Source organism: Meriones unguiculatus, chromosome 3, assembly GCF_030254825.1.
Source record: "Meriones unguiculatus strain TT.TT164.6M chromosome 3, Bangor_MerUng_6.1, whole genome shotgun sequence".
Lineage (NCBI taxonomy): Eukaryota > Metazoa > Chordata > Mammalia > Rodentia > Muridae > Meriones > Meriones unguiculatus.
The window spans coordinates 128,153,558-128,166,099 of NC_083351.1; the positions used below are offsets into that span (position 1 = coordinate 128,153,558).

General features: G+C 43.0%; 1 protein-coding gene across 2 annotated transcripts; it reads left to right on the forward strand.

The window, feature by feature from the left end:
• Nucleotides 1–144: 144 nt before the first annotated feature.
• Card6 (caspase recruitment domain family member 6) lies at nt 145–12,258 on the forward strand. Of its 2 annotated transcripts, none has more exons than XM_060380526.1 (4): nt 145–317; nt 418–735; nt 3,083–3,595; nt 7,354–12,258. In XM_060380526.1, exons 2-4 carry the CDS (start codon nt 453–455, stop codon nt 9,873–9,875), a joined length of 3,318 nt encoding a protein of 1,105 aa, XP_060236509.1. In that variant the 5' UTR covers nt 145–317; nt 418–452; the 3' UTR covers nt 9,876–12,258. The 2 variants fall into 2 exon arrangements, with proteins under 2 accessions (XP_060236509.1, XP_021515772.1); XM_021660097.2 differs by having other exon boundaries at nt 447–735.
• The last annotated feature ends 284 nt before the right edge of the window (nt 12,259–12,542 follow it).

A 12,542-nucleotide genomic window follows, 5' to 3' on the forward strand; every position in this document is an offset into this window, starting at 1 on the left:
TTGAAATTGCAATGATCCTGATTTTCCTGCCCTTGCCTTCTGAATGCTGGAATCATAGGTGTGCATCACCATTCCTGGCATACCAACTGGCCAGTATTAGTCTGGTGATCAAAAGAGCAGAGAGAATTAGGGGAACAGCATGAAACCCTGGGTTCTGCTCTCAGCAAGCGCACACACACACACACACACACACACACACACACACACACACATCCCACGCAGAGCTGATAAAGGATCAGCAACAGGAAACAGGGACAGAGTGCTCCGGGCTGGCTTCCCTTCCTGCGTTTGTTCCTCTCCGCCCTCTGCAACGAAAGGTATTCATGGCATGTTTTATCTTTGCTAACTCGAATTCTTGTCTTTCTTTCCTTTTTTAACTTAGTTTTTTTTTTTTTTTTTTTTTTTTTTACATTGCAGAACGACTTAGTCCATTTTCTGTTTTTTAGGGAGCAATGGCTACAGAGGGCACTTCCTCAGAAATCATAGAAAGACAACGAACAAAGTTGCTTAATGTCCTCCAACAAGATCCTGATTCTCTCTTGGACACGCTAACCTCTCGGAGACTGATTTCCGAGGAGGAGTATGAGACTCTGGAGGAAATTACAGATCCCCTGAAGAAAAGCCGGAAGCTGTTAATTTTGGTACAGAAGAAGGGAGAGGACAGCTGCTGTTGCTTTCTCAAGTGTTTGTCTAATGCGTTTCCTGAGTTAGCTGCTACCTTGGCCTTAAAGCACGGTAAGCTGATTTTTTAAACTTTGAAGGAAAGGGGGAGGAAGTAGGTTTTCTAGAAAATAAAAAAGAAGAATGCTCCTGTTGCTTGGATTTCACGACCTAAGGCGATTTTTACTGAAATGTGAAACAGAAAGTGTGTAGTTTTAAAAGCAGGGAACAACGGACATCATTGATTTAGGAGACCACATTGACTTAATTGGTGATCCAGCTGTTCCAGCTGTTTCTGAGCCACCATCAGGTACTTATTGTTTCGGCAGGGATTTAGAAAAAGCACACTTTTCATAGTGGCACCACCCAGCGCTTCCCATTTTGTGCAAGTAAATTCGGAGATGTTTACATTCTCAAATATCTCTCGAAGTGCCTGTGGAAAGCCACTCTGAAAGCACAGGGAAAACCATTTTAAATAGACCAGATTTTAAATAAGTCAGCAGCTTTCTGTTCTCTGTGATTAGAATGCTGGCAGAACAGCTGTTTCTAAAGTACAGTTTCTTCATTTGATTGATAATAAATGTTTCAAGGTCTTAAAAAGAATATGCCTATTTTTCTTTCTTAAAAACATCTATTTATTCTAATAGTTCACAAATCAAACACAGCTAGTTTAAGGAAGCCCCTCAAAAACTTGTGCAGTTCCAAACTTTATTCATTCATTACAATGAGCTTCTATACAGCTAGAATGGCCATTCTGAAGTCATGCAACTTCACTTAGAGTTTTATTTTTCCATTTTCAAATACAGTTTATTCATGCATCCACATAAAGAGATGAAAAAAAAAACTATGATGGAGTTCAAATTAGGGAAAAAGTAGCTTTCTTTTTTTAACAATATGTTTTGACCATATTATTCCCTACCCTAATCCCTTTCAGAAAAAAATACTGTATAAAAAATATTTTTTTTTTCACTAAAAAGGAGCTTTATATCTCCTTTCATGATTCAATGTTACTTAATATGTTCTGTTGGTCTCCATTTTAAATCTCATGCGTGGAACCTTAATTTCTATATATGATAAGAAAGTAGGAGAGAGCATCTGTTGGGAATAGGAGTGGCTGGAGGAGAGAGACACGATTAGAGGGCAGCATGGGCTGACTGCAATCAAAGTACGGTGTGTGTGTGAGAGAGAGAGACAGAGTCAGAGACAGTCAGAATGTTATAATGAATCGTACGATTAGTAAGAACTAATAAAAGTTTATAGCATGTTAAAAAATGACATGTTAACAAAAGATAGTAGCAGTAACTTCGTGACAGGGCTGGGCGACTATTGCGGTGTGCTGTTTAGCAATTCGGCAAATGCCCACTAGAGGGACCACTACTTTTTAAAAGTAATCTAAGACGATTTTAAGGGATGATAGGAGAAAGGCAGGGTTTAGATTAAAACAACATATGCTCATCATCCTTAATGTAGGACAAATCTTGCCCTGGTTTCCTTTCCAGTCACTGTAATCTGACAACAAGCAATGTGGGTGGGTTATTGTAGTTTATAATTGCAGGTCATAGTTCATGGCTGTGGGAGAAGTCACAGAGGCAGAGGCTTGAGAACGACAGTCACATCACTTCTGCAGTCACCAGCAGAGACAAAAGAATGCACATGTGCGTGCTCACTCGTGCTCAGCCTGATTTCTCTCATACAACTCAGGACCCCCGGCCTGTACTACCCCCCACCACAGTGGCTGGGGAGGGTCTTCCCACATGGGTTAATTCGAAGCAATACTTCATAGTCACGCTCAAGGGCCAACTCGGTGTGGAAAACTCCTCGCTCGAGATTGTGGTGACAATTAAAACTAACCTTCCCAAACCTCATAGAAAATAGCTCTGATTATTTCTGGACTACACTATTCCAATCCAGTAATTGGCCCATTCATTAGGAATCACTGGGATCAGGTTTCCTTAGCGGTGGCCCGGAGAGATCTGAGTGTGAGTCCCGTCAAGTGTATAATTAAACACTCTTCACAACAAATACATTTCCGTTCACTTCTTCACCACGTGAAGCTGTTATGACAGGGAGCGGTGGTTTTGGGTCCCTCCTCCTCCTCCCACGGGAACAAAGAAAGTTCTGATAATGGATTTGTTACCGTGCACTAATTAGATTAAGTACAATAGACATTCGCTCTTCTAGTGAAATACAGAGAGACGGAGTGCATTCCTGTAGCCCCAGCTAGTGGGGGAGGCTGAGGCATGAATATATTTCAACTCGAGGTTGGGCCAGCCTAGATAAGACAACCTTCTTCTGAAGGAAAGGAAGAAAAAAAAGAAATAAAATGAAAGAAAGGGCAATGCCTGAGGATGTGAGACTCAAGTCACTTTAAAATTCCTACTTTGGAAAAACAAGAGACAATAATGAAATGCTTTCTTCTCAGGAGCTCCACAGCAGGGGACGGAAGCAGCCCGGTCTGCGGGGGTGAGCCTGGATTCGGAAGATGCCGCGGAGAAGGCTGAGACAGCAGCGACCTCTGAAGAGGAAGAAACGCCTGAGTTTTTCACCTACAAGGAAAGTAACTCTAAGGAACCGGCTGTATATTCCGGGGAGAAGGAGGAGGGTCGTGGCTCCCCACAAGTCACGGAGCCGCATTCTGTCGAAAGAGCCGAGTATGAAGTTCCAGCAAGTATCACATACTTACACGATGGACAGAGATACGAGGAGCCAGATGATTCTCTGTACTTAGGAGAAGGGGAATATCAAGAGTCTGTTGGGTACCCTGAGGATGTCGAGGCCACTGTGGAGGAAGGGGCTTCCGATGGCCTGCAGTGCTATGTATGTGACGATGAAGAGGAAGGCGAGTATGAAGAAACCACAGGCTTCTCTGATGAAGAAAGTTGCGAGGCTTCAGAAACCGGCGTTTCCTTGGAAGAGGAGGAGAAAAGTACTGAAGGTATGGAGACAGTGCGTGAGAAATCAGGCAACTTAATCAATAGATTAAGAAGGTGCCGTGGCGTACTTCAGAGGGGGAATGAGAGGGCAAATCAACTAATCAGAAATCTGGTGTTCCTCTATTATCATGGCGTTGCTCTACGAGCAGCTATTGAACAAATGAGCTCCTAGGTCTGGGAAAGTGGGAGACAGGGCAGTGGAAAGATTCAGTGTCCACGGGAAAAGGGTTTGGGGATCAACTCTGGCTACTAAAATCTGTGGCTACTCCAACTCCTTATTTAAAATGTCATAGTGAACCAGGCCTGGTGCCTCATGCCTGAAACCCTAGTAAAGAAGCTGAGGCAGGGCCTGGAGAGATGGCTCAGAGGTTAAGAGCACTGTCTGCTCTTCCGGAGGTCCTGAGTTCAATTCCCAGCAGCCACTGGCTCACAACCATCTATAATGAGATTCGGTGCCCTCTTCTGTCATGCAGATGTATATGCAAAATAGAGCACTCATATGTAAAATAAAAAAATAAAAAAAAAAAATAAAGTTTAAAAAAAAAAAAAAAGAAGCTGAGGCAGGAGGAATACTGGAAATTTGAGTCCAGCCTGAGGCACTTGGTGAGTTCCAGTCTAGCCAGGGCTATAGACTGAAAAGTTGTCCCAGAAGAAAAAAATGAAAAGAGAGAGAGAGAGAGAGAGAGAGAGAGAGAGAGAGAATGGTTTGATACTTGTGTACAACCTGTAAACATCTTATACTTTATTATTTTTAAAATTGCATTTTTAGTTTAATCAATACATAGTAATCACACATATTTCAGTAACATTTCAGTAAATACGAACAGTATGTTATGATCAGTCAGGGTGATCGGCATATCTATTGCCTCGGGCATGTATGATTTTTGGTGACTATTCAGAATCCTCCCACAGGGTGTGCGGGTACATGTAGCACACCCCGTGGGAAGTAATGCCAGCACTCTGGAGACTGGGAAAGGAAGATTCAGAGTCTGATGTGAGCCTGGACTCATGAAGTCCCATCTCAAAGCAAGCACAACACAAAATAGCTCTCTATACTAGCTGATTTAGAAAAATTAGTTACTAATTCCCATCCAAAGATGTTTTACTGTGATACAAAATATTAGAAGTTACTCTTTCCTTTTTTATGCATACCTAGCTTTTAAATGATATCTATCTATCTATCTATCTATCTATCTATCTATCTATCTATCTATCTGTCTGTCTGTCTATGTGTATGTTGGTAGGGGTACAGAGGTTAGAGGACAACTTTCGGAGTTGTTTTCCTCCTTCTACCATGTGAGTTTCAGGGATGCACTCAGGTCTTTAGGCTTCACCTTTCCTTACAGAGCCATCTTCCTAGCCCCAGAAGTTATTCCTAAGTAATTGCACTCTAGTGTCCATTAACCATCTTCTCCATCCTTCCTCCCTCCTCTAAGCTCCCAGAGTACTCACACTAACAAAATACAAACTCTGTGTAAATAGGTTTTTTTAAAACATTTATTTATTACTTAGCATTCTGTTTGCATGTGTGTCTGCACACCAGAAGAGGGCACCAGATCTCACTAAGATGGTTATGAGCCACATGTGGTTGCTGGGAATTCAACTCAGAACCTTTGGATGAACAGCCAGTGTTCTTAACCTCTAAGCTGTCTCTCCAGCCCGTAAATAGATATTTTTTTAGGGAATAATGATAGGAAAAAAGTTAGTGTTCATGATCAGAATAAGCGTATTTTCCCAAATATTTTTGATCTTCAGTTTATTAAATTGCAGTTTTAGAGTCTTGAATATGGAGGGCTGTGCATATGATCAGAAGTAAATACTGATTATTAGCCCATAGATTTCAGTATATTTACTTTTAATTATGCAGTAAAGGAAACCTTATTTACTTTTTATGTGTTTTTAATTAACTATTCACTGACAGTTTCATTTACGTGTATAAGATTATATATTCTGGTCATATTCATCACCTTCCCTTATTGCGCATCCCCAGCTCCTCTTGTACCCAACAAGTTTCCTGCCCACTATCAGGTTTTCTTGTTTTGTGACCTGTTGAGTTGTCCAGGGCCACCCTTGAGGGCACCAGTGTGCCACCAGTGAGGAGAATGGGCAGCTCACTAGTGCTATGCCAAAGACTCACCTTCTCCTAGCAGCCCACAGCTGCCAGAAGCTCCTCCCTTCAGCCGCTCAGGGCAATGTCAACAGGCACAGTTTTGTGCAGGCCCTGAGGAGGTGGCTGTGTGTTCTGGAGCAATGACCATTTCATGCCTAGAAGATAGTGGTTTTAAGGCCCCTTTCCCCACTTGGCCCTTTCCAAAATATACTCTGTGAGTTGGAAGGGATTTTAAGGATATTCCTTTAAGTGCTGAGCACCTACAAGTCACTTATTTGCAATGTCTTGGCCCGCTGTAAGAATTTGTATTAACTAGTTTGCCGCAAAAGGAGGCTTTTCTGACTAAGGCTGATAGCAGCACTAGTGTGTGTACATAAGTGGTTTGACAGCGTGTTCACTTAGCAGATCAGAAATAGTGTGCACTCCTGTAGCGCCCATGCCCTCCCCAGCTATGAGCCTTTCACCAGGTCCACAGCACTAGTCATTAACACCGTGTATGCAGTAGGCTTCAGATCTGTGAGACACGGTCTCGGCCATGTGACACCCAGATTAGCCTTGAAGTCAGCGTGAACCTGAGGGTTACTTGGACCTCTGAAGTTCTAGGATTACTGGCATGATCTACCACACCTGGTTTTATTTGGTGCTGGAGATGGAACTGGTGTGTGTGTGTGTGTGTGTGTGTGTGTGTGTGTGTGTGTGCGCGCGTGTGCATGTGTGTATGTATGTATGTATGTGTGTGCATACGTGTGTGTGTGTGCGAGTGCATATGTGTGTGTGTGTATACCAGATAAGCATCCTACCATCTGACCAGTCACTGGCACTGATTTTAGACAGTACCTTCTGTCTTCAGCTTAAAGCACCTTAGTGATTTTAACAGCTTCAGAACCAGAAAGAAATTGGGTTTGCAATTTTTAGTTTTAACCATTGAAGTGGAGATCATCAGTAGAGGAACTTCCGGTGAATAGTTAAGGCCTCAGGATGTCTGGATCCGGTCCATAGATCCCCATTCTGACACCTATATGTGTGCAAACCATTTTTTTTAAGTACCTATAGGCAAGATGCCTTGGAATGAATCAACTCTTGAATGTTTACCTTTAACTGTCACATGCATGGCATGGCACGTACATTTTCTCTCTCACACATACACAAAATAAATGTAAAAAGTTTTCTTTGTGAGAGTGAAAACACAGAATAGACGCTGTAGAACATGAGTGGGCTCTACCAAATGTGGCTCATTTTCTTGATTGGTGATTGATGTGGGAGGACCGGAGGGCCCAGCCCACTGTGAGCGGAGTTGCCACCCCTAGGCAGCTGGTCTTGAGTCATATAAGAAAGCAGATGAACAAACTACAGAGAGAAGCTTGTAAGGAGTGTTCCTCTACAGCCTTTGCTTCCGGGTTCCTTGAGTTTATGTCTTGAAATTCTTTTCATGATACCCTCATTGTCTTTATCAGAGCAATAGCAAACAAACTAAGACACAGGCCAGATTAATGTGTCTCTTAGAAGGAAAACAGGGCAGGAAGGGTGGTGAGGTGAGACTTTCATTTTGTATCGTTTCAACTTTTGGCAGTGAAACTGTCAATTATATACTTCTAAAGGGGAGGAAACAGATTCTGAACAAGGTGATAATGAGTATTTTCTGCCTTACAGAAAGAAAAAGAGTGTTTCAACATGTCCTCTCCTGTTTGAACATGGACAGAAGCAGAAAGCTTCTCCCAGATTTTGTGAGGCAGTTTTCCATGGATCGAAGCTGTGAGTGGACGCCCGAAACTCCCGGGGACTTAGCTTGGAGTTTCCTGATGAAAGTTCAGGCCTTAGACTTGACAGCCAGAGATTTTATCTTTAGACGCAAGATGGTGGACGAAGAGAACAAAGGGGAAGTTCTGGCTGGAATAGAGAATTTAGAAGTTGGAGACCTACAAACCATCAACCCCCTTGATGTCCTTTGTGCTTGCATGCTTTGTTCAGATAGCTCTTTGCAACGTGAAGTCGTATCAAACATGTACAGATGCCTGTTTGCCCTTCCCCTGCTACTGCCAGATGCAGAAAACAACAAAAGCATCTTAATGATGGAGGCCATGAAGGACTTAAGGTGCCCCCCAGCGCAGTCCTCGGGAGGGCCCCCGAGGGAAACGGAAACATATCTGAGTCTCATGAAGATGCCCGTCATCTCTTTTGTGCGACTAGGGCACTGCAGCATCTCCAAGTCCAGAATCCTTAATGCTCTGCTCAGCTCCTCCCAACAGAAACCACACAAAATTTTTCTCCATCAGGACCCGTCTGCTCCTGTGCTTCCTCGGCAGATTTCTGATGGCCTCGTAGAGGTTACATGGTGTTTTCCTGACAGCCAGGAGCAAAAGGAAAGTCTTCATGTTTTCCAGAAACCTGTCGCTGTGGCCAACCTTCGTGGTGATCTAGAAAGCTTTTGGATGCAATTTGGTTTTCTGGTGGAAGTTTCCTCAGCCGTGTTCGTCTTTACTGACTTCCTTGGTGAGAAGGAATGGGAACTTCTAATGTTTTTAGGAGAAGATGCCATTGAGAAGTGCTACTTTGTCCTCAGTCCCCAGGCCAAGGAGAGTGAAGAGGCTCAGGTTTTCCAAAGGATCCTGAAGCTAAAGCCATCACAGCTACTGTTTTGGGAAGTAGAGGAAGCTGGGGATAGAAGGAAGACTATGGAGGGCCTGCAAGCTGCTCTCCAGGAAGTAATGTCCTCTTCACTCCGATGTGTGTCCCTAGAAGATATGGCCTCTCTGGCCAGGGAGTTGGGGATTCAGGTAGACCAAGACTTTGAAACCACTCAGGATGTTCAGGCTCTTGCGACAGCAGTTGAAGGCGAGAACCAACAGCCTCATAGTCAGACAAAAAGCCCATCTGAAAGCCGAGCTCAGAAGCCAGTCAGAGAGCCTGGGGCTCAAAGTGAGGTCAGCCAGAATATTCAGAATTTTCATCAGACTCCAGTGTACATGCCTTCTCCAGCACACCCATGGCCCTTGCCTATCAGGGCCGGGAGTAACTTTTACCCTGTTTCCTTGAAAGCCCCCTGGGTTATGAGCCCCCACATTGGACCACAGCAGAGGGCTAAGTGGTTCTCTTCTTTACCCAATCAGAATATAAGATTTCACAGTGGAGGAAAAAACTTCCGTATTCAGTACTGTCAACCCTGGGGATTTTATGCAGGGGAAAGGTTCATGAAGTTTCCTGGAACTTCTCGGGGGTACTGCTTGAGTGAAACATCTGGGAAATCAGAAAGACAGACTCCTCATGTACGGACCCACCCTGAGAGCTTACAGACAGCGAGAACTCCTCAAAGGTCTGGGAGAGTGGCTTCTCACGTAGGTCATTCACAAGCAACAAAAGCAGCCGGGAAACCGCAGCCTGTGAAAGCCTGTGCCCAGGTGATGCAGCTGACTGAAGCAAGGGGAAAATACATGAGGGCATCATCTCATATTAAATATCCTCACCCTCAGACCAGTCAGCTCGCAGGAGCCATTCAAGAACGAACAATGCTTGCTTCTCAAGGATCCCAACGGATAATACAGGGAAGGCCTTCAGATCCAGCTTTTCAACCAGCATCTCAGTCCACGTCTGGGACAAAACTTTCTTCTACCTCCCAGTTCAACTCCCATCAACCCATATTCCAGATCAAATACTTCCAGCCTAAGCCCTCTCAACCTGTACCTTCTCAGAAAAAAATGTCTCACCCCCAGTCCTCCCAAGCTAAACCCACTCATCCCCAGGCCTCCAAAGCTAAACCCACCCATCTACAGCCCTCCCAAGCTAAACCCGCCCATCCTCAGCCCTCCCATGCTAAATTCACTCACCCCCAGTCCTCCCAAGCTAAATCCACTCACCCCCAGGCCTCCCAAGCTAAACCCGCCCATCCTCAGCCCTCCCATGCTAAACCCACTCAGCCCCAGGCCTCCCAAGCAAAACCCACTCAGCCCCAGGCCTCCCAAGCTAAACCCACTCACCCCCAGGCCTCCCAAGCTAAACCCACTCACCCCCAGGCCTCCCAAGCTAAACCCTCCTCATCCAAATCTACTCAGTTCAATCAGCATAGACCCCATCAGTCCCAACCTAAGCCTTTTCAACAGAGATCCACTCAATCTAAATCATACCAGATCAAGCCTTCCCAGGCCAAGGCATACCACCCAAGAGCAGGGAAACGTTAAAGAACATACTCCAGAGGCTTATGAAGTATATTCTTTCCTTATGTTATTCCTCTCATATAACAGTCTGAAGAAAAGTTTCAGTGGAAGAGTGATAAAATTAGCAAAACAAAAATTATGCAAAGTCTGAGTGCATGGCAAAGTATGTACGGAAAATGTGAAAGCAGTTAAGGGTAGGATCTGGCTGGGCAAGGTGGCACACACCTGTAACCCCAGCACTCCGGAGGCAGAAGCAGGAGGGCCTGTGTGTGTTTGAGGCCAGCCTGGTCCATACAACAACACAGCAAGTTCTAGATCAGCAGAGTACATAATAAGACCCTATTAACATAAAAAAGAATAGGATCAAACATCCAGCCAACAAGATCAGTCGGTATTCCAGAAGGCACCACTGATTAGACTCTGGGTTACCAAAACCAAACAAAAATTAAACCTCCCAACAAACAGCAGGAAGGAGGGGGTGGGTGTCAGGCTGAGTGAGAGAGGGAAGAGCTGTGTATACACACATGAAACTGTTGAATAATAAATGCAAGATGAGAAAAGAATGGAATCTAAGGATGCATAAATTCATCCATTCCACCCGCACTATTGGGTGATGTTTGATTTGAACCAGGGGATGGAGTCTGTGATATAGCCATACGTCTGAAGAGTGGAGTTACCATGTAATTGCAAAGTGAAAAGATGAAAATATGGAGTTTAGATTATTTCAGTGTTGAAGAAAGGCTGCTTTAGAAGTGCCTCCGTTTTTGGTTTATTATCGGCCACCGAGCAGATACCGTGCACCATTGGAGCAGTTAAATCAACTTGTTTCTGGTTATAGCCTCAATTTTCATGCCTGATTAGCCTGTCTCATTTGGCCATTATACATGGAAATAATGAATATTCCAGCAAAACATAATTTTATGTTAGCTTTGGGCCTGATTTTTGCATGTTTCATATTTTATATACAATAGCTAAGAAAATTTAGCTCATTAGAGGTTATTAAATATTATATTATTAGTTTAGTAGTTTGAAATCAGGTATGTGTTAGTGTGTTTTTAATTTTAGCATTAGTTGAAAAGATTAAAATGAATTTACAAAGGGTATAAATTAAGTTTGAGAGAACTTATGGTCTAGAAGGGCTTAAAATTTCTGTAAATTCAGATTGTTCTGATCATTCGGATAGCTTCTGCTAGTTATCAGTGTTGAAAAGAATCTGTCTGAATCAGGCATTTCACGGGAGCTTCTCGAAGTTTTTAAGTGATAGCAAAAGGCTACATTAGCTGAACATGCTGGTACATACCTGTGACCTCAAACTTAAGAGACTGAGGAAGGGGGATCAGGGATCAGGGCCAGCAGCACATGGTGAGATCAAGTCTCAAAAAACAAAGACAAGCCACTTAGGTAGATGTCAAAATTTGCCTCATTTAGAAATAAAGTAAGATTTATACATTGGACTAAATGTTCCAGGTTTTGAATTTATGACCTTGTTTAATTTTTTATTTAAACTTTGATTTTATTTATTATTGTAGTGTGTCTGTGTGTGTGTGTGTGTGTGTGTGTGTGTGTACATGAATGCCACAACATGTATGTGGAGGACAGTGAGAATCTTCTCCTTTCACCTTTATGTGTAGGAAGTTTTACCCACTGAGCTATGTCATTCATCCTATAAACCCAATTTTAAATAGTAAAGTAGTTCCAAGGAGTTAGCTAGGTTAAAAAAATGTTTTCAAAGAAAACAAAGAAAGAAATCATACTGGCTAATGTACGGCAACTCAACTTTTAAAAGGAATCATTAGTGTCTGAGAATAGTCTAATATCACAAAAGTGTGTTTGTCTGTACAGGTGTTAAATACTATTGCTTTCAGAGTATTTAATCTCATGAGTATTGTAAAGGCGAAAAAAGAAATGGGGGACATATATGTGTATATTTGATTTTACTTGTGAATTCTGTCTTTTAGAATGATAAATATAAGAAGTAAAATAAAACAGTCTGTTTTCAAAAGAAAAATGCCTTAAACCTGCTCAGACTGACCTACAGATAAGCAGGAAGTCTGGGCCCCACTAGTCTAGCTGCCCCACCCAAGCTCAAGTTTAGATAAGAAAATAGATTAAGAGTCAAGCTTGCCTGATGACTTTCAGACATAAGGTTTATGCTCCTGAGAAACCTTAAAATGAGCAGGATATAAACATGTAAATTAACCCACACATCGTGTGGGCTGAGAAATAGGCAAACGTCAGCAGCCGATGACCTGTGAGTTTGTACCGCGAGAGCGGTAAATCAGGAAGGGACCTTCATTCAGGGTTATAAAAACTCTTCTTTGTGCTCAATTTGTCTGTCCCTCCTTTTGTTTGGGTTGGCACCAGACCATGCAAAATTTTTAAAATAAACTGCCCCACTTTCACTTTTCAGAGTCTCCAGTGTTCTTTGTTACGAGGTGGGGATCCTCATTCCTCACAGAGCAACGACAGAAAGCCAACCTGAAAATTGCCTGCTAAACATATTGGTATGATCTCAGCAATAGGGAAGCAAAGGTAGGAAAATTGCAGTTCTAGGCCAGTTTGAGCTACGTCTCAGTGTTTCTATGGCTAAGATAAAACACCAAGGCCATAAGGAACTTGGGAAGGAAAGCATTTATTTTACTTCCACGTAACAGTTTTTCACTGAAGGAAGTCAAGGCAGGAACTGATACA